The sequence below is a fragment of the Sciurus carolinensis genome, chromosome 3 (genome assembly GCF_902686445.1).
Source record: "Sciurus carolinensis chromosome 3, mSciCar1.2, whole genome shotgun sequence".
Classification (NCBI taxonomy): domain Eukaryota; kingdom Metazoa; phylum Chordata; class Mammalia; order Rodentia; family Sciuridae; genus Sciurus; species Sciurus carolinensis.
In genome coordinates this window covers 175,822,075-175,845,559 of record NC_062215.1, presented here as the reverse complement: position 1 = coordinate 175,845,559, position 23,485 = coordinate 175,822,075, and the positions used below count along the sequence as shown (strand labels likewise).

General features: G+C 39.1%; 1 protein-coding gene across 1 annotated transcript in view; it reads right to left on the bottom strand.

The window, feature by feature from the left end:
• The window catches only part of Dis3l2 (DIS3 like 3'-5' exoribonuclease 2), a 356,804-nt gene that overhangs the window by 178,486 nt on the left and 154,833 nt on the right, over positions 1-23,485 (bottom strand). The window contains 1 exon segment of the mRNA XM_047544162.1: positions 20,534-20,781. Coding sequence (XP_047400118.1) covers positions 20,534-20,781 — 248 coding nt within the window.

Below are 23,485 nucleotides of genomic sequence, written 5' to 3'. Positions count from 1 at the left end.
TTCTGACCTGGGAACAGGGCCAGAAGGCCTTTCTTGGGATTCCTGTAATTGTTCATGGAGAAGTCAAAACTGACATTATAAAAGGCTTTCATTGATGCTTTTGGAAAACACCTTTAGAGGTCAATTCTAATCAACTCAGTTTGCTGTTAATCATTAGTTTCAGAGTACCTACACCTAAAGTCACTGAATTAGAGCTGACATTCACATTTGTTTCATAATTCTACTAGTTTTTACCTTTAAAAGGTTTTAAAAAAGGGGCTGGGGAGATAGCTCAGTCGGTAGAGTGCTTGCCTTGTAAGCACAAGGCCCTGGGTTCGATACCCAGCACCCCCCCCCAAAAAAAGGTTAAAAAAAATGTTATCTGCACACAATAATACATGTTTACTGTAGAAGTTAGAAACCCCAGAAGGTACTCAGAATAACTAGCGAACTATCATTCACAATTTAGGGAATGGACCTTTAAAAGTAAGTCTGCATCTCATACAACATTCCTCACTCATCTGTTGGTCATCTACATATATATAAAACTGACAATTCTCTATCCTTGTAAATATTGTCATGGCCCACACAGATCATAAATCTCAAGTTATGTGTTAAATACACATAGCAAACAGGAATGTGATCTGAGCCTTGCAATAGTTGTCTTTGAGGAGGGTACTGGGGAGATCAAAGATGGCCACCTCTTCTGTTGTTCATGTCCACTCATCTCCCAGGATGATCCAGAAATTCCCTCTGCTCTTCTTGCGAGCAATTTTAACTCTGACTTGAAGCCTCTCTGTGGCATCATTCAATTTCGCTGAGGAAACTCTGTTTCTCAAGTCAGGGTAGGTGCCTGGCTGCCAGAGTTCTTAGGTGCATAGCTATACATGGAAACTGGGGGTCTGGCTGCCTAACAGGCAGACTTTTCACAAATGCTGAACTTCAGCCTTGCTGCTGGACTGCAGCAGTGGTGGCAGCAGGGCTGGCCCCATTTCTCACCCACAAGTCATGAAAGAGCAGCCACAGTCCACACACACTCCTGTCCTCCAGGCTACGCTCGAGGGAGCCTGTGTCCTGACCTGTGGGCTAAGATCAGTGCCTCCTCCTCAAACTCAAGTGGCTCACAGAAAGCACATCAAAAGCCAAAGACAGAGAAATGTGAGAAAATAACATTATAGAAAGCTATCTGAAAAATTCCCAAACATTGGAGGTTAAACAAAACACAGGTTAAAGAAAAAAAAGTGAATTAGGCAATATTTTGAACTGATCAAAACCACAACACATTAGAGAAGCAGCTAGAGCAGTGCTTCAAGGGAACTTTATAGCAATAAATGCTCATGTAAAAAAGAAGTGTCAAATCAATGATCAAAGCTGCTTCTACCTTAAAAAGAGCAAATTAGATGCCAAGTAAATAGAAAGAAGGAAAAAATAAAGTAATAAGAATCAATGAGAAGAAACAATGAAGAAAGAGAATAAAAGAAATTTATTCATACTAATCAATAAAAATAGAGAAAGACTTCATCATCATCATCAGGAATGAGGAGGGATATCATTACACATGCTACAAGTATCAAATGGATCCTAAGGGAGTTATGAATGGCTTTAAGCCAGTAATTTCAACATCCTGGATGAAATGGACAAATTTCTTGAAAGACACAAATTATCTAGGATTATTCAAGAATAAATTGATACTTGAATATTTCTGTATCTATTAAGGAAATGGAATTCAGTCTATATCCTTCCTATTAAAAAAAAACAAAAAAACAAAAAAAACAACTCCAGGTCCACATAGCTTCACTGATAAATTTTACCAATTATTTAAGAAAACAGAATTCAGCACTATATAAAATAGATAAAACATCATGATCAAGTAATGTGAGATTTGTCCAACTCACACACACACACACACACAAATCAACTAATATAATTCATTATAGCAGCAATCAACAAACACATTATCTCAATAGAAGAAAAAGAATTTGATAAAATGTCAATATTCATTTATGATAAAAGGCACAGGATTAATGGACAGAAACTTCCTCAACTTATTTAAAGGTCATAATCCTAGAGGTAATACCAAACTTAATGGTGAAAGACTAAACAATTTTCCTGGATCAGGAAGAAGACAAGGTGTTCTTTTTCCCCAATACTATTTAACATTGTACTGAAGGTCCTAGTAAATGTGATAAGGCAAGAAAAAATGAAAGGTATACAAACTGGAAGAAAGAATTCCACATTGAAGCAGGAGAAAACACTATAATTCCCATTACAGTAATGGCCAGCCTCCTACTACGTGATGCCCCTCCTCGCTCTAATGAAGACCCATCTCATGCCATGCACACCAGAAGCCAATACACTTAAAAAACTCTGCCTCAGCTCGAGATTTTGAAGTTAATGACTCAAAATCAAAGAGGTACTCCAGACCCATTTGTTTCTAGTGACTGCAGTGGTAGCAGTAGTGTCCAGTGGAAGTGGTGGTTTGCGAGAGCAGTAAGAACCACAGCCACTGTGGCCAAACAATGAGGGTTGGATGGTTTCTGAGCTCTCAAGAGTTGTCTTGGTTCACTCCTCCCTTTTTCAGGGAATTCAAACCTCTCACTTTCTATGAGCCCTTCAATAAAATTCTCCCAACACAGCTTCTCCTTTTCCAACAGAGCTCATTTCTCTTTCTAGAAACCAAGAAACCAAACAGTTAAAGACTTGGGTACCTCAATGCTACTTATTTTTAAATGACAGAATCATTACCAGTGTGCACTAGGATGTGAAGATCTGGGGGACAAATTCTCGCAGTTTCTAAAGTTTGAAGGACATGGGAATTCCACACTGTACAGGATGCCTACTTGTAACAATGTTGTTTCGGTTAAACAAAAAGAACTTTAAGTCCTGGGGATCACAGGTAATAATTAGTCATTTAAAAAATTAATTAGTATTTAAAAATTAATAGGATCCAAGTTACTTCCCAGCCATCTAACTAACCTATTTATTATTCTCACAGGTTCCTGAACCTCAGTTTCCAACATTCATCTCCTAACATCAACATCTTTTAACTGTCTGGGTTCTTGGTTACAAGAACAAGAAACCAACTCTTGTTGGAAAATTTTTATTAAAAGAATACTTGCTGGGTGTGGTGGCACATGCCTGTAACCCCAGCAGCTCGGGAGGCTGAGGCAGGAGGATCAGTTTCAAAGCCAGCTTCAGCAACTTAGAAATGCTGTTAAGCAACAGAGTAAGACCCTGTCTCAAATAAAAAATAAGAAGGGGTAGGGTGTGGCTCAGTGGTTAAGTGCCCTTGGATTCAATCACTGGTACCAGAAAAAAAAAAAAAAAAAAAAAAAAAAAAGGTACAGAAGGAATCATGGAAATAGAGACTTACAGAATCAGAATCAGAAAAGGGCATAGAAACAAAAAATTATATGCTTAATCTCTAAATTCTTGATTCCAAGCTAAAATGGAAACTCAGGGACTTTCTATGTCCATCAAAAAAGTATCCTGAATTTCTTGAAGCTGCCAGGCTAAGACAGAAAAACTTTTTTTTTCAAAAGGTGATGAATGATTCCATTACTAGACTTAGAGACTAAAAAGTCTCTCAGGTGAAAACTAGGGGCACCAATGAGAAAAAGTAAGGCTCAGAGAACCACACCATATATAGAGATACAGAAAGGGGAGACAAGGGATACAGAAAGGTCTGAGTACCCTGAACGCCTAGTCCCAAATGACCTTCCACTTCCATGATTCTTATGTGGACTATGGTAGCATTATATCTATTTGAATATATAGGCTCTGAAAAGAATTGTAGCCGAAACTTGGTCCACTTGGGCTGAGGAAAGATGGCCTGGTAGGCAGTGACTACAATTTAGCCAGAAGGACAGAGGCCTCAAAGAATGATTAAATGACTGGTGACAAGCCTATCTGGGGAAGAGACATGTGGATGAAATGGGACTGTTGTAATGGACCCAGACAGTATAACTCTCAGAATTCCATGAGAATGCTCAGCCCAGTGATCCCACTGTGGAGGAAGGAGGGTCTGAGGGTGTAAGAATCTGCCTCCCCAGCCACTGCCGTGCTGCTCAATAGCCACAGGAAGGTACATGGCAGCAGAAAATGAGCTCCACATTAACTTCTTCTAATGATAACCAGGCTCCTGCCCCTCCAGGACACCAGTGTGCCAGCAACAGCAATTAACTTTGAGTCCCTGATGAAGAACCGTGCCAGGAGGACCCAGCACTACTTGATACAGGTTGTGTCCCTGAGTTCTTCTATGATGGAGAGAGCAGAGACCTTGCTCCATTAAAATTATGAGATACTAACTGTGGGTTTGGGACTGCTACCTTCATCTGTCCTGCCTACCATGCTTGTATAAACATCACAATCCACAGATTTACAAAATACAAAGTTATTGGTATCTCTTTCAATATTGTTTGTAATCAAATATTTCACTTTTTGGAAGAAGCAAAGCAGATAAAATTCACTGACTGGAATGATGTAATAGTCTTCCAACTGCTAAATTATGAGACTAATCAGAAGACAATACCTTGTAAGGCTGCAGAGTTATCCCTCAGGATAGTCAGTGGTGCTCTCCCTTGGCAGCCTAGAACCAGTGCATGAGATCTGGAAACCGAGGATGCAAGAGGAGTCAGGCCTTTCAATATCACACTTAAGACCCACTCATAATTTTTCTTTTCCAGTACTGAGGATTGAACCAAGCTTCACACTTGCAAAGCAAGCACTCTACCACTGAGCTACACCCCCAGCCCTTTTATTTTATTGTATTTCCTTTCCTTCTTCTCATTTCACTTGGAGGGAGGCACTTACTAGGTTGCACAGGATGGTCTCAAACTTGTACTTCTCCTACCTCAGGTCCTAGAGTATCTGGGATTATAGGCATGTCCCACTGGGCCCAACTCTACTCACAAAAATTTTAGTCTTGTCCTCCAACACTCACTTTTATAACAATAATGAGTCCTCTGACTGAGATTACAAGTATACTGATTAATATAAAAAAATTAATATCCTGATTAATACAAAACATACTATCAGCTTCTTTATTGACAAAGCTAATATTCAGTTCAAGTCAGTGAGTGATGACTTGGAAGCAAAGGATTTAAGAATGGCAAGTAATATTTAAAGAGGATAATTACATATGGGATCGAGGCACATGAAACTGCCCCTATTGAACTGTTTTTAAATTATAAAACATGATTTCATATAATTCTACCTAATGGTATTAAAAATGACATAATTAACCATTCATTAATCAGCATACATAGTTCAGAAGAATAAACAATGAGGTATATCTCGTACCGTTTATTAGACAACTACACCAACATGAAAAGGAACATATTCTCACACGTGGTGGGTATGTCAGAGCAGTGCGGGGCAGGCTGATCTGGAATACCAAGACCACCCTACTCTCACCTTGGAAGCTGGGGTGCTACCCTCCAGAATGTGTATGGCCAAAAATTATCTCCTTGGGTCTAAAGTAGAAAAGAGTCTAAAAATGTGGACAAAAAGCCATTTTATAATAGGCATCTTTGAGATACAATACTAAAATCCAGGAAGACATCATTCTAGCAATCACCCTGTATCCATGGTTTTGCTTTCTGAGGTTTCTGTTAATCAGTGGTCAACCATGGTTGGAAATTATTAACTGGAAAACTCCAGAAATAAGCAATTCTTGAGTCTTAAACTGCATGCCATTCTGAATAATGTAATGACTCTGTCATCCTGCTCTGTCCTGCATAGAACATGAACCATCCCTTGTCCAGTACATCCATTCTGTATTTGCTACCTGCCTGTAGTCGCCTGGTAGCCATCTCAGTTATCAGATCAGCTGCTGCACTATCACAATGTTAATGTTCAAATAAACTTATTTTAAAATAAAAGCCCCAAATACAATAATAATGGCCCCAAATACAAGAGTAGTGATACTGCAAACTGTATTACAGGATAATGGTATAACTGTTCTAGTTTTAGTTATTGGTAATCTCTTACTATGCCCAATTCACAAATTAGCCTTGATCATAGGTATGCATAGGAAAAAGGGTTCATTGTATTGGTGGTATCGGGCATCTCCCAAGGACCTTGGAACATATTCTCTGCCAACAAGAAAGAACTACAGTACTTAAATGGGGGTAGAAGCTGGCAGCTTGGTGGAATGTGCTTATAATTCCTGTCTGGGCACAGAAAGACTGTCTCGATCAATCAATCAATCAATCAAATTGGGAGAGACACAAGGGAGTCACCCAAACATTCTATTAAGAAAAAACAATAAACCCTGAACATATAAAGAAAGGAACAAGAAAAGGAGATGACAGAAAGACAAAACATATTCTACAAATATATAGCCACAGAAATGCCAATCATAACCAAAGATATTTCCAAGAACTCAGAAATCAATGAGCATATTGGGCCTATAAAGACAAGAACTTGAAGCAAAGTTGCAAGTGCATAAGGAATAAATCAATCACATAGGCAAACAGAAACTAGGACAGTAGACCTCAGGAAATTCGTAGAAAAGAACAATCAGAGAAATGAAGATCACACTGGAAGTAATCAGCAAAAAAACAGTAAGATTCACAAAGAAAAAGCTTGAGAAAAGTGAGGAAAATGAAATTGGAAGTACAAAGATTTCAAACAAACAAAAAGATTAAAAAGACATATGAAAGGCAGATCAAGGAAATCCAACATCTGGCATAGACGGCATTCCTGAAGGAAGAATCTAGATATGAGGAATACAAAGATTTCAGGGGGGGTGGAGATTTGAAAAGGCAGGTCAAGATCTAGCACTGGTGTAACTAGCATTCCTTTTTCTTATTATTGAACTAGGGATTGAACCCAGGGATACTCTATCACTGAGCTACAGTTCCAGCCCTTTTGAATTTTTATTTTGAGACAGGGTTTCACTGAGTTACTGAGGTTAACTTCAAACTTGCAATCTTCCTGCCTCAAACTCCTGAGTGGCTGGGAATATAACCAGTATTTCTAAAGGAAAGCATCTAGATATGAGGAATAGAAAAGAATTTTCAAAGATATCAGTTAAGACAACCTTCCTGAGCTGGGTGCTGTGTCAGGTACCTGTAATCCCAGCTTACAGGGGGTTGAGTAATCAGGAGGATGAGGCAGGAGGATACGGAGTATGAGGCCAGTCTACACAACTTAGTAAGATTCTACCTCAAAAAAACAAAATCAACCAAAGAAGCAACAACAAAAACCTATAAAGACAACTCTCTTGGAATAAAAGAAAATTTAAATTTACAGGCAGAAAATTGTCTCAGGAAAAACTAACTAACACACAAAATCACCACTGAACCACATTTTAGAGAGGGTACTACTGGATTTCAAAGATAAAGATATCCAAATGCAAGAATTCAGAGAACAGTGTTTTCACAAATCCTTTCTGAAAAACTATTAGATGATAAACTGAGGCTGACTAAGAGATAGTGGATCCAGTACTCAGCGTTCCTCATAAAGGTAACCAGTACTGAGTACTGGATCCTACTTATGGTAATGGGAGGGCAAAAGGCAGCAGGTGAGCTGAGGGACCTAATACTGTTGAAAGAACAAGTCAGATCAGTCATTGAACCTTTACCAAAATTAAGGGGGAACAATTTTTTTTTTCTTCTCATTTGGTGCTTTGTATTTTGGCAAAATTTTTACCAGTCTGAGTCCTAGGAATCTTAATTAGTTTACTGAAATTACAACATAGTTTATAAAGACAAAGTTATATTGAGTTACAGTTTCCAAATATGATCAATGACTCCAAGATCCTATTAGTATTAATTAACATTTATTTTACTAAGTTTCAGAGAACATGTCTTAAGTGCCTTATTTAAATAAATTCATTACAGATTTTCATGGAATATATCTGATAGCAGCATAGACTGAAGAGCTTGTCCAAGATAAAAATCCACCAGGTCAGCATGCTGAAAGCCCAAGGTTTGGGGACCTCAGATGCCCCAGAAACACACCTATGTAATATACTTACTCATAAACTCTGCTCTCTCCCTAAAAACCAGAGTACCTTGGGATCTAAATAAAACTAAAATTCACAAAGGAACTGGCTTATACCATGTGTATTGTCTTGCAAGAGAGTTGTTTTTATGTTTTAAATTTAATTCTAGATTAAATTTTATTTAAAATGAATCATGAATGTAACTTTTCCCTTCTTTCAGTACAGTTCAAATGTTATAGCTTCCAAGGTAGTTTCTATGTCTTCAAAAGATGGCAAAGCTGTTGTTAGGACAACTATAATGTCACACTGAAATATCTGGTGTTTTCTTAAAAGCCACATTTCAAGCTACTATGCCTTTCAGAAATAAGAAATTCTCACAGCTGTAAGACCCCAAGGAGACAATATATTTAGATGTCATGTTGGATCCTGGAACAGAACAGAGAAGTTCAAATCAATACTATTACTATTGCTGCTACTGCTACTACTAATAATAAAATAATGAAATCTGAATAAAGTATAAACTTCTGTTCATAATGTATCAATATTGGCTCATTATTGCAACAAATGTGCCACACTAACATGTGAATATGGTGGGAAATTAGTTGGGGTGGACATATATAAAATTGTACTATCTTGACCATTTTCTATAAATCCAAAGTTGTAAAAATAGTTTACCAGCTTTTTCTCAACGGTTTTGCCACCAGACACAGGTGTTAGAAAACCACTACTAAATCAAAGCCAAATGGGAAAGGAAAAGACTCATATCCACATTGTTTTCATGGGACACTATTCGGACAGGTCTACCACTACTGGCCATCTGATCTACAAATGTGATAAGATCAACAAAGAACCATGAAAAATTTGAAAAGGAAGCTACTGAGATGGGAAAGGGCTCCTTCAAGTATGCCTGGGTCTTGAATAAACTAAAAGCTGGGTATGAGTGTGGTATCACATTGACATCTCCTGGTGGAAATTTGAGACCAGCAAGTATTATGTGACTATCCTTGATGCCCCAGGACACAGAGACTTTTATCAAAAACATGATTACAGGCACATCTCAGGCTGACTGTGCGGTCTTGATTATTGCTGCTGGTGTTGGTGAATTTGAAGCTGGTATCTCCAAGAATGGGCAGACCCACGAGCACGCCCTTCTGGCTTACACACTGGGTGTGAAACAACTAATTGTTGGTGCTAACAAAATGAATTCCAGAAATCAGCGCCTACATTAAGAAAACTGGCTACAACCATAATACAGTAGCATTTGTGCCAATTTCTGGTTGGAATGGTGACAATATGTTGGAGCCAACCCCTAATATGCCTTGGTCAAGGGATGGAAAGTCACCTGTAAAGATGGCAGTGTCGGTGGAACCACACTGCTTGAAGCTTTAGATTTACTTCTGCAACCAACTTATCCAACTGCATCGCTCCTCTGGGATGTCTACCAAATTGGTGGTATTGTCCCTGTGGGCCAGAGGACTGGTGTTCTCAAGCTTGGCATGGTGGTCACCTTTACTACAGTCAATGTCACACTGAAGTAAAGTCTGTTGAAATGCACCAGAAAGTCTGAGTGAAGCTCTTCCTGGAGGACAATGTGGGCTTCAATGTCAAGAACGTGTCTGTCCATGATGTTCGTCATGGCAATGTTGCTGGTGACAGCAAAAACAACCCAGCAATGGAAGCAGCAGGTTTCACTGCTCAGGTGATTATCCTGAACCATCCAGGCCAAATCAGTGCTGGCTATGCCTCTGTACTGGACTGGCACACAGCTCACACTGCTTGCAAATTTGCCTGAGCTAAAAGAAAAGACTGATTGCTGTTCTGGTAAGAAGATGGGAGATGGTCCTAAATTCTTGAAATCTGATGATGCTGCCACCATTGATATGGTTCCAGGAAGCCCATGTGTACTGAGAGCTTCTCTGACTCTCCTCCTCTGGGTCGCTTTGCTGTTCATGATACCAGGCCAACAATTGCTGTGGGTGCCATCAAAGTAGAAAACAAGGAGGCTGCTGGAGCTGGCAAGGTCACCACGTCTGCCAGAAAGCTCAGAAGGCTAAATGACTATTACCCCTAACACCTGCCACCACAGTCTTAATCAGTGTGGAAGAACGGTCTCAGAACTGTGTGTCTCAATTGGCATTTAAGTTTAATAGCAAAAGACTGGGCTGGGGTTGTAGCTCAGTAGTGGAGCACTTGCCTATGTGTGAGGCTCTGGGTTTGATCCTCAGCGCCATGTAAAAATAAATAAAATAAAGGTATTGTGTCCATCTACAACTAGGAAAATACTTTTTAAAAAATGATAACAATGCAACGTAAAACCTTCAAAGGAGAGGAGAATGTTTTGTGGACCATTTGTTTCGTGTGTGTAGCAGTTTTAAGTTATTAGTTTTTAAAATCAGTACTTTTTAATGGAAACAACTTGACCAAAATTCTGTCAGAATTTTGAGACCCATTAAAACAAAAGTTTAATGAGAAAAAGAAATAGTTTACTAAAAATAACTTAGAGCGGAAGGAAGTAAAGAAGTAATACAGGTTTCCAATATATAACTGATATACTAAATAATGGCATATTTGTCAATTGATTTTTATGCATTTTAGAAAATAATTTTGAAGATGTAGCAACAAGTAAATGATTATGACATAAAATATTAAAAACATAAAATGCTATGTATGGTATAATTTACTCATGTAAGAACATGTATACATTGAAACAGAATACCTGAAATTAGAGTTTATGTTTTAGAGGAGGATTGAGTGACTTTTTCTCTGTTTGCTAAGCTTTCTTAATAACATCTTTTTTTTTTTCAATTTAAAAGTTATTAGAAAGAATAATCATAATCTACTAAAAACCATTCTTGGTTCCTGCCAACAGTCATGTCTCCTTCCTCCTTCCTAAGGGAAACTTAATCTTTGATCAAAGCAGGGAACTTGGCACCTTCAGCTCCAGAGGCAGATCACTGTTACTACAATGAAATCAGGAACTGGCTTCCCCAGAGACAATACCTGGAGTCATGGATGGCACCCAGCACATCCCCCTTTGTGTGGAATGTGACTAAGAAAGCAGGCAGCCTACCTGTAATAGCAAACATCTTCTCAACCATAGAGAAGAGCACTATAGGATCCCTGAGGACTGCAAAGGGCAACCTGGAAATATCCTTAAGTCATTGACTCTATCAGGTCTGGAGCTGCGCAACCTCTGAATTCCTATTTAGAGTGAAGGTTTTTGTTTGTTTGTTTTGCTTGTGGTACTGTGGATGAAACCCAGGGTGCTCTACCTTTTTTTTTAATTTTGAGAAAGGGCCTTGCTAAATTGCCAAGGCTGACCTTGGACTTGTAATCCTCCTGCTTCAGCCTCCCAAGTTGCTAGGATTACAGGTATGCCCCAAGGCATCTGGTTAGACCCCTATTATTGAAGTCATTTTGGGTCAGGATTTTTAATACTTGCTGCTAAAAGCATTCCAATACAATATATTGAAAACTATCCATGAGAAGCAAATTTCCCTTCACTCTGCAACAGAAAATGTACAGTTCTTACTCCCAAAAATAAAATTTCACAACTGTTAGCATCATATATCTTGTAGGTGTCCACTACCCAGACTTGGTGGCTCTGGTTCTACAGCACACTACTACTATAGTTGGCCCTTTCTTAAGCAATATACTTCATTCATAAAGTGGCTTCTTTTATGACTTCCATGGTGAAGGAGGCCCACAAAACATATATCCAGTTCATTTCATGTTCATGGAATAAAGCAGCAAGGTCAGTGAGTCCCCCACTGACCTGTCCCCCAGAGCAGAGCTCCACCCTACCCACCCAGTACTCTCTCTCTCCCTCAATTATAGCTCCTTTCTGGAATGTTCCACTTCATAACTGTGTCACAGCACTTTAGGTACATCTCACCCTCACCAACAGATGGGAAATATCATTCATAGGAGAATAAACATTTCTTTATTTCTGCATTCACTGAGATTTGTATATCTTAGGTGCCCAACACATGTTATTTTCAATGAATACATGCATAAACAAATCAATATTTTAGGGTCTAAAAAAGAAGCACACTATTCTTTCTTGACACTCCAAAGGAAAACTTCAAAAAAAAAAAAAAAAAAAGGTAGATAGTAAAAACAAACAAAGAAAGCCAAGAAATGTATTTAGGTAAACTCTCTAGTCCATTAATAATCAGCTGCCACATTAGCAAAATTATTAACAAATCAAAAAAAAAGGAATAGGAAAAACCACCTATTCAAAATTGAACTTGTGTCAGTTGAGTGGAAAATATCTCCTCCCTAATGGTGAAGTTCTAGTTCAGGAAGATAAAAAAAAGAAAGAAAAGTTACAGGGATTAGAATGAAAGAATTAAATCTGTCATTATCAATGACATGATTACATAGGAAATCTCAAAGAAATTACATATAAAGCATTAAAATTAATGAAGGAATTTATTAGATGGTTGGATAAAGGATTAATACAGAAAATTAATTTTAATTCTATATATACCAGCAGAAAAACTTAGAAAATACTATTCTGAACACCTGTTTTATAGAAGAAATCATTAATAAAATGAAAAGACAACTCATAAGCTGGTAGAAATTCATTTTCCACATCTGTGACTACAAAAAGATTCCTTTCCAGAATATTTTTTAACTCCAAAAAAATCAAATGACAAATAATATCCAAATTTAAAATGAGAGAAAAAAAAAGAGCATCAGTGAATGCTAAAACAAGTGGATCAAAGTTTAAACAGAAGCAGTATAACTCCATAGTCCCCAAAATCTTCCCAAATATAATAATCACAAGAAAAAATAGTAAGTTGGGAATCCTGGTAGATACCTCTTTAACCTAGTGAACCAGATTAACATCACCAGTATAGACACTAACGACATGTCCCTGTGACCTGATGTACAATGCCTCTGTGGTTCTTTGCCCAGTAACGTCTAATCTCAATCTAATCACAAGAAAACAAAGAAACAATCTACCACTGACCAGTATGTCAAGTTCATGAAAGATAAGACTAAGGAACTATGACAAAATGGAGATATTATAGTGATGTTACACTTAACTTCAATGTGGGTCCTGAACCAAATTCTGGAACAGAAAAACAATATTAGTAAAAAAACTAGTAAGATGTGCTAAGTTATATAATTTAATAGTCTTGTATCAAACTTAACTGCTTAGTTGTGATAAATATCCTATGGTAATATAAGATGTTAACAGAAGAGAAGACGGGTAAAGGATATATTCAGGAACTCAGTATCATTTTGACAATTTCTACAAATCAAAAATACTTAAATAAGAAATTGTTTTAAAAATCAGTAAAGACATGAAGACATTTTTCTAGAAAACATATGACCACAAATATATGACTACATCTCTTTAGTAGTTAGGAAAAAATAAATTAAAATGAGGAGACAAAAACTGAAGAGTTAACAGTATCAGTGTTGATAAGAAAGACGCAATAGAAATTCTAAGACTAAAAATAGGTACAATTATTTGGAAAATAGTTTTTAAAGTTGTAAAATTAAATACACATATACATATGATCCAGTAACTTCACTCCTAAAGTGAAGGCAAGATACTTTAGTTAGTGAGTGTTTATAGGAGCATTGTTTGTAATTGCAAAAATCTCAGTTCCACCCAAATGCTCAATGCAAGATAAATAAATTGTGGTATAGTTCAGGAAAAGAAAATAAGAATTGAAGTGAGTAAAATATATGAAAATATTTTAGAAACATGTTTAAAAATGCAAGTAATAGAAGAATATATGTAATGTGATATTTTAATAAGGTTCAAAACCAAGCAAAACTAAGTAACATTATCTAATGACATAAATATGGATTCATTATTTTGGTTAGCACATTTGAGACACTATTACCTCTAGGGGAAAAAAAAAAAAAAACACAAGAAGATCCACAGTACTGGTGATATTATTAATATCGGGCTCCAAAAATTACATAAGTGTCACATTTTGTTCTTTGGTCTGAGAAACATACTTTGTCATTAAAAAATAAATATTTTACTATATTTTAGTTAAATATATACCAAACCAAGTGAATATTTCCGGGTGTATTATTTTAGAACATTTTCATTGTCTATAGTATATGTCTGAAAATTTTTAATAATATTCAATACGTTTCAAATCATTTAAATTTAAATTATATTAAAATTAAAATTTAAAAAATTTTGTCCTAATTTTGATATTGCGATAAACAGTTGTTAGGAAGAAAGCTTTCCTCAGTACAGAAATTTATAATGGTTATCACCTCAAATTTTTTTCACCCACCAAAGCTCCTTTATCAACACTATTCCCACACACATAAAGGACATCTAGATAGTGCTGAAACATTCCCAGCTTTCTACACTTGATAGATAGGGGTTATGGGGTGTCTATATAAACATTCTATATAATTAAGCATCAGACTGATTGTCCTGGTGATGTGGAAATAAAAACGAGACAGAAGAAATTGTGACAAACAGTCCTTCAAATCAGCCTGTTTGACTTAAAGAAAACAAGAACATTTACCATTCGACATTACAGCTATGCATCTTTTTCCTCTTCTAAATATTCTTAGAAAGTCTTGGTCTTAAAAGTAGGCTATGCACAGGTCATATTCTTGTAGTGGTCACCACTATCATTACTTCTCTTAAATAAATGCCCCAAGCACATTGGTCTGTGTTGAAACTCATGCAAACAGGCAAAATGGTATCAGGTGTGGGGAAGAGTCAACACTGGTTGAACATAGGGCCCAGAACTTTGATAAGGACACAAGGTGAACAAGATGTATGACAAATACACATCTTTTCTATTTTCTAGAATCAGGAGGAGAGAGCAAGTTATGTTCCCTTCTTCTAGTTCAGTATTATGACACAGTAGAAGGTAGCAAGTAAAGAATGGTGACCTCAGAAAATGTGTTTTATCAGTGAAAACAGACAAAAGAATGGGAGGAAGTAAGGTTCAACAGTACTGAATGATTCCAGGGAAGAGCCTGAAGCTTGAGAGTGAATCAGTGTTGCCATGTAGGGTCAGAGAGGAGGCCGGAACCATTCCGGAGAATGTGAGAAGGCTAGGTATCTACAGTTCTCTAACACTTTAATACTGTGAAGAAAGTGCACTAGGAGTTGCAGGTGAAGATGGTGACTTGGGAAGAAGACTAAGTGACTGCATAGGGTGGCCCCCGAGAAACAAACCAAGTGACACAGGCCTGATCCAGGACCATCCTCCTCCATTCCTTTGACTTTTGCTCTGCTTTGACCAGGATGCGCTTGGTGTGCAAGATGTAGCTTTTCCAAAGCTGAGCATTGTAGGCCAGCAGGTGGAGCCCAACAGTCACAAAAAAAGAGCCCCCTCCTCAGCCTGACTGGCTTTTTGTCTACCAGCCAGCCAGAGCCACACCCCTGAAAAGGACTTATAAGTTTAGTAATGTAAGTTCCTCGCATCACATGACTCAACCTTTCCCTCAGAAGATTCTTTAAAAAGGAATATGTTCTGGAAAGGTGAAATATTCCTTTTGTGCAAGGGGAACGATTGGAGAGTTATTTTCAGTATGCTCATCTTGGAAGCAATGCTTCCATTAAAAAAAAAAAAAAAAAAAAAACACTAATTTCCCATTTGCTTTTTCTATCTGCCTGGTTTCTTTTTCATTTTCCTAGTAAATATAATTTATTTAATGTGTGACCACCTCAATACATACCTATCCCCCTAAAGGAATTCAGTACCCATCAAAACTGCGTAGAACAGCAGAAGTACTTGCTTGTGCTGTCAGAAAGCATCTGACAAGTGGTCCCACAGAGCAAAGCTGGGAGATAAAGGAGACCCCTCAGGCCAGACCCACTCACTTCCTTCTCCACACCTGGCAATCAGAACTTCCCTTCCTCTGCTTTCATCCTGGTCAACTGTTGGCACCAATGGACTCTGTTGTCCTTCACTCATAAAAGCCAGCAGTACAATGACCCAATCTCTAATCTCATTTCAGCAAACTTCCATAAAGACTAGGCAATCCCAGGTTCAACCAAAAATTTTTCATCCTTTCTATATCTGCACTGACCTATTCACCTTCTCTTCTGTCCCAATCCCCACAGCCATCAAAGTTCACCAGATAAAACAACATGAACATGTCAGTTTGCTCTGGGTCAGTTCATGTCAGACACCTTCGGGTAGCCTTCAGTGTTGCCAAGAAACATTATTATGTTTCTCATAGTAGTTGCTATAAAACTTTTCAAGATTTATCCTTACATATTTAAGAAGAAACCATAACAAATCTAGGAGAAAGTGATCATGATACCTCCATATTCACAACATCCTTGAAGGAAGGCTAGGACTATAAGTTCTAGAAGCTAGGATAGCAGATTCCACAAAGGCCTGAGTAATACAGGCATGAGGGCCACTGCAAGAGATTCTAAAGGGAAAGATGGTTTAAGAGGGTTGGGAAGCTCTTAAAACTGTAAATCTGCTTATATAATTGCAAATCATTCCAGCAAGGATGCCAATGTGTTTTTTTAATTATCCTGGCCAAGAGTCTAGTACTAAATATCAAAAGTACTAACTATATTGTGATGTATAACAAAAAGCAGCAGTCCCTAAAAGCCAGCAAGGGCTAAGAACAGACTACTTTTGGTTTTAGATAGCATTAAAAGATTGAAATTCATGAAAATGTGGTAGATGTGATGTAGAGAGAAGAGAATGAGGCTCAAGTGAGACTTCTCATGATAATTTCAAGAGCAGGATGGAAAATAACTTCCTAACTACAGGTCTCCATTACTGTAATATTATTTAAGCTCTCCTTTAATGGGGGCATCAAAGCACCTGTGGAGGAGTCAGAGAAGAAATGTTTACAGAGAACAGGAGGCCAAATTCAATGGTCTTGTGGACCCTTCCAAAATTGCTAACTTCAGACAATGTGTGCATTCCATTCAGAGTTTTTCTTAAACATCTGTACCTTCTAACATGGCACTCTGCATCTGATTTGTATACTTGCTGCATGCCACTTGACAGTTTATTTTGAAGCCACAGAATTTTGGTTATCATCATTTTCTGTTCCAAATGCCTCCTGTATTTTCTAACTTAATTTATGGTCCACTTTCCTACTTAGACTGGCTCAAGAGTGGGGGGGTTATCAGCTCCTTTCCACCTATTCACCTGACCAGTCTTGTCCTAAAGTATTCTTGTCTTAAAGAAGTTCACAGCCAAGTCAAACACTTAAAAGCAACTGCAGTCCACCTATGTGAGAGTTACACCAACCGTACTATGAAAAGGATGGGAGTGCCCCAAAGGGAAGCCTTCCGGGAAGATGTTCTGAGCAGACAACTGAGTTGAATTTAAAAATTGAGTATTTCATGGAGCAAACCCTGGAGAGAAGAATCTCTACTCAGGAAAAAGGAAGTACAGTGTGCAGGGACTAGAGCTAGGAGCTGTCAGCCAGGGAAATAGCAAGCATGGAGGCATAAGCCAAGGCATGGCGGGGGCCAGGGTTGCTCTCAGGTAATCCCACCAGCATCTGCCCTCCCATCCCACGTTTGTGTAAGATTACAGAAGGATGACTGGTCTTTCTCCTTCATGCCCCATTTCTAATCAGTTATTGTATCTGGGAGAATTCACCTTCTTAATCTCCCGAGTTTCACTCCTCCTCTTCTACAGTGGACCCTTCATCTCAGGTTCTCCCACCTCCTCTATCTTCCTGAAATAGCCTATAATGATTCTGGCTGCTGAGATCTTTTAGTAAAGGCCCTCTGTTCTAGAAGAAATGATCCTGGATTTCTCCCTTTGCCCACCTCCTCGACTTCCAGAAAATTATTTCATTCCTATGGAAGAAGTTATGTTGCACTACGTTGGAGCTCGAGAGTGATGGGTCTTTCAACTCATCCTCTTTATCCATGCTCTTGCCCAGTGTGTTGAGCACCACAGTTCTGCTAACTGGGCAGTGGATCCTCGGAGCTTGGACCCCACCACTGGGTGAAACTACTGGCCAGAGTAAATATCTATCTTAAACTAGATCAGTAAAATAGTCCACCCCAGAAATTCTGGGCTGTAATCTAGACTTGCGTATGTGGCCATGGATGTTAAGGAGCATACAGATGGCTACCATGCAGAGAGATGCCAAAGGACATAGTTCATGACAGTGGTCTCTATCAAGTAGTGGCTGGGTTGGTCAGGGTGGTTGAGAGAGAGATCCTTTGCTGCCATGTTAGTTCTGAGTTTCTCATGAGACCATATCCATTTCCTGCCCTGGGATTTAAGAGAACCATCATAGTAATTCCCTTTTATTTAAATTAGCTCAAATGAGATCTCATTTCTTATAATTAAATAATCCCTAGGCCATTTATGTGTAAGTTCTTCTGCATTATAGTTTCCTGGGATAAAGAAAACATAACTTGTTCATTTTTGTGCTTTTCAGATAATAAGGCATAGCACCTGACACATAGTTGACCAAAACCTGCCTGGTGAACTGATGTAACTACAGAGGTAAATAAATTCAGACTTAATTAATCAGTAGTAATGACACATGCAGAAGATGCTCAGTATCATTAAGGATAGAGATGCAGGGGCAGGGAAGAAATCCAGAAGGAAGCCACCTTAGCTCTACTTGGCTTCTAGGCACAGTGAACATGGAAGTTGACCACACACACTGACAGCACAGCAGGCACGGCCTGGTCAATGCCAGGCAAAGATGAGGGAAGAAACCCAGGCACTCAGCACAGCACATTCAGCACAGGAAATAGTGTTCTAAGTTCCTAAAGATCTCTGGGCAGAACAGAACAGCAAGGCGACCATCGCCTTGCCCAGGAGCTGCAGCCAGCACCCCTCCCTCAGTTACAATCTGAGAGCTTCATCATGAAAACCTGCCAGGCTTTATTTCTTAAAATAGGTTTTCTCCACTTCCACAAAGATTTTTTATTTGTTCTAATTAGTTAAACATGTCAACATAGATTTTAAAAGGCATATTTCCACAAAATATAACTGCAATATCTTTATATAAGAAGGTACAGAAAAAGCACTGTTTTCCATCTAATCATCTTCAAATTTTATTTTGAAAATTACACAATACATGATTACCATATTTTTAAAATATTCTTCCTTTAGATCCAACAAAGGTTTGCTGCTTCAAAGGCTTGATTCCTTTTGTTTGTTGTTGCATCTACCCCTGGACCAGGGTCCTGATGAAGTAAGGGCTCAGTTGTAGGAGAAGAAGGTACACGGTCATTAGCGTAATAAGAGAAACACCATGAAGACTTCCTGACTACACCCTTACAACCTGAAAACTAAGGGAGCAGTCCAATCCGTATGCACAAAGGCAGAAAGGCAGACAAAGGACAAGACTGGACTTCCTGGTTAGATGTGAGAGTCTTCCCTTCTCACTGCCAGAGTGTGGCAGCACAATCAACACAGGTCAGTGTCATGGCCATCATCAGGCCTTTTGATTTGATGGTGAGAAACTGGCAAGCCTGTGAAAAGGATTACTTGGGGCTCAAGAGGCTGACATCACTCTTGGATAATGAGTTAGGTTTCAAAATAATGACACTGCAATGGCACCATTTCAGAGCAAAAAAGAAAACGCAACAGTTCCTAAGTGGCTCTGAGTTCAAGGGAATCACAATGATCTTCACATAACTGAAAAAGTGGCATTGAGATGTTTTTTAACATCAGTATGACACACTTATTTGATCTGAATTCCCTGGCTAGGCTTAAGAAGCCAACTGTAGAACAACCCTGGTAGAAGCAGCACACTGTGGCCATCCATTCAGTGCTGACTCTCATCACCAGAACATTCCCAGGAGGGTCCATTCTGTATAAGTCAGATAACCAACCAGAAAGTCACTAAACTGGACTAAGGGTTAAATGTCAGAAGAGACTCTTCTAGATTGTGTACCTTCATTTCCATTTCCTGTGAAAGAAAGACCTAAAGATACAATCAAAACAATATTATTTTTCTTTCAAAATGTATGCTAGTTATAAAATAGGTGTACCATTTGATCAGACAGTGAAGCCCAGCAGTTTCTTTAAATAAAAATGAAATGACCATCCTTGATTCTCAAGAGTACATCACACATGTTTAAGTTAGACTGATTTCTGACAGCTTCCACAAATACAGCACTCTTCGTGCCACTCACAGTAGTGTAATTTAGCTTCTCATGCCATGGTGAGACCTCTGGCACTCATCAAACTAACTGCAAGATCAACACCAAAAAGCATACCACTGAAACAAGGCTTCATTTTCATATTTTAAAGCAAAGAAACTGGGAGATCCCCTGAATATGCTTGGACTTTGCATATTTTATAAGAAGCATCTGAAAGCAAAGGACTGGCTATTTAATGCAATGAATTCACTGCAGCACACAAGTATGAATGGGAGTCATGACACAACCAGAAATTGTAGTGGCCCAGAATGTGTTTAGATTTTATGCTGGAAACAAAAACAAAAAGACTACTGTTTTGTAATTCAAGGAACCTGTTGGCAACAAGTTGAAGGAGCAGCTAAGGATAATTTTTGGACTCAGAATCACCAGGTGCCATGGCTTTAATAAAGAAACAATAAAATTCACAAAAAGTCAGTATAAAGGCCACCTAAACTGAGTTCTTCCTGTGACCAGAGGTTTTCTTGCCAGAGATCACCTACCCCAGTGCAAAATTGCTGTCCTCCTTCCAGTCCACGATGCGGCAGATGAACAATGTGTTGGCATAATCTTTAGGCCGGGTCACAAAGTCCTGGGGACAGTCCTTGAGAGGTACATAAATTCTAGGCACTCGGTGGTCTGAGGGAGAAAACAGGGCATATTTCCTAAACAGCTCACTGTTCTTATCAGCCAACAGTTTGAGGATGCCGGTGGCTGCACGAGAGTGTTTTTTCTCCAAGATGTAAACCACCTGAAAACACCAAAGATAAAGTCAGTGCTGCTCATCAGTAAAACTGGGTATCAGGTGAAGTCAGCAGGATATTATCTGATCAACTAGCAGAGTCCAGCAGTTGTTAGAGATCACAATTAAAAGGGCCTCTCAGTGATGCTCTGTGACTAAGTAATCAGTAACTAAGTTGCAATAACTTAAGTATATATATCCAAGGAAAAAACTATGCAATACACTAATGAATCAGATCAAAGTGTTTTTATAACTGTGACCTACGTTTTATGAAGACAGATGAGACTCCAGCAGGCAGGTATAGCTCCAGGTATTTGTTCTACATTATATTTTCCTCACATGAACATACAGTGTACTCCATGAATAATACAGTAAAAGCTTTAAAAATGTTATTAAACATAAATAAATTTACTATTCTTATTAAGTTGTAACTTCTTTGCTGAGATTTTCTATTTCTCACGTTTCAAAAGAATTTTCCATTGCTTGTTGAAGCAGCTTCATAATGGCCACTGTGAATCCTGATCATAACATCAGTGGTTTCATGTAGGCAGTTACATCTTTTCTCTCTCAAGTTATGATTTTCCTGGTTCGGTATGGTGATTGGTTTTTGTTGGAATCCTGGACTTTCTGGCTATTGACATTAGGAGACTCTGGTATTATTTAACTCTTCCATGCTAGGGCAGTCACCCTATTGAGGTTTAGCATGCAGATCCTGGCCTACTGCTATGGGCTGAGGTTCCAATGATGATTTTGTTTTCAGGGTCTCTGCAGAACTACTTTGGAAAGCTTCACTTCCATGGTGCCACTGGGACTCCCACTCTCCTAGTACTGCTTCTGAGGAATTAGGGGACCCTCCAGGCTAGAGCAGGTGTGAAATGGTAATCCCTAGCCTGCAGGGGCAGAGAGGCTTCCCATTTGGGGATTTCCTGTTTGTGGCACAACCTCCTTATGGCACTATCTGGCTGCCCAATGTCTCTGGGTGTGAAATAAGAGTCTCCAGTCCCCAAAAGGCTTCCCAGTTGGCACACCTATTATGGCAGGATTCCCCTTCCTACAGCCTTCATTACTTCCTAGTTGCTCTGGGCGAGGACAAAGGGGCCTTGCTCACCAGGTCATTTGTTGTGGCAAGATCCTTTTTGCTGGTATCCTCAGGCTTTCTGATGCTTTGGGGTGAGAGAGGGGTGTGTTCCTGGCCCACAGGACAAAGAGGCTTCCTGCACTGGGTGCTTCCTGGACAGCAGGATCTCCCTTACTGGAGCCACTCAGGTGTCCACTGATTCTCGGTGGGGAGAGGCCTCTCAGGCCTGAGGGGAAAGGAAACCCCTTTTCAAGGTCACTCATTGTTACCAGGGCTCCCAGTCAGGTGCTATGGTCATTGCCTGGCATTTCTGGAGGTTTCTGAGAGAGCGGTTTCTCAGACAGACTTCAGTCTATCTGGCCACCTTCCACTGCTAGGTTGAGGTTCGGAAACACTTCTTGTTGGAGGAACTGTAAGTTCCCTGCCACTATGTAGTTTCTTTAGTCCGGAGGTCCCTAACAGTGTTTCTTCCTTTGGTCCTTTCAAGTTCTCCTGTGGTTGACTGTCCCTCCACCCCACCCCCAAACCAGGGCTTATAGATGTACTTAGTAGGAGAAGCAAAAATATCAAGTCCATGCCATCTTGTCTGACCCGGAAGTCCTTGCTTCTTGGTTTAAGTTCTGACAGCACAGAAATGCAGAAAGTAGCTTGAACCTATGGTTCACACGAAGTTAGTTGTTGGCACAGCATAATCTTGGCACACAAGTGCTGCTTGCCTTGCAATTTTATTTTATTTGATATGTTTTACTTTTTAAATTTTTTGGCACTAGAAATTGAACCCAAGGGTGCTCTACCACTGATCTACATGCCCAGCCCCTTTTGAAATTCTCAGACAGAGTCTTGCTAAATTTCTGAGGCTAGTCTCAAACCGGTGATCCTCCTGCTTCAGCCTCCTGAGTCGCTGGGATTAGATGTGTACCACCACACCCACCCTGCCTTGTAATTTTAGACTGAATTAATTAAGAAATGTTATCCAAGAGGGAGATAAAGAGGGAGAGGGAAGGAAGAGAGGGTGGGCATGGCTGGAGGGCAGTAGCAAATTAACACGAGTTCCATAGAATGAGGGTTGCCTCTATTCAGCCCTCACTGTGTTTGAAAAAGAAGCTCAAAGTCTAATTTTTTATGGGAATACTTTGTTTAATGTAAGCTATGAAGTCAAACTTAAAATTCTGCACAGGTGAAATGAAGTAAGTGTAGGAGCCAGATTCAGTCCCCAGGCTACCAATTCATTACAATCTTCCACACCTAGCAGGTGCCTGGAACATGCTCAGTCCTTGAAATGCCTATTGAAATAAAGGTCTGGATAACAGGATGGGCAGTGGGAGTACCACACTTAATTTAGAAATTGCTCCGGTCAACATGCAGGACAGATACTCTTAACCAGCTGGTTGGTGAGTGGCACACTGCATTCCTAGGTCAAGGACACTGATAGGTGCCTCCAGTACATGAAGCCCCACACTGTGATGCCACTCTATTTTTTGCCTTTGCCCTGCTTTGCCCTCACCTCCATGAGTTATCTGCACAGCTAGAGTCAGCCGTATTTGATCCCACATCTGAGGATGCTACTAACACACATAATTTTTTACTTGAATTATGCAAAAAAATGAAAGAAGTATGTAAAAATAATTATATGTA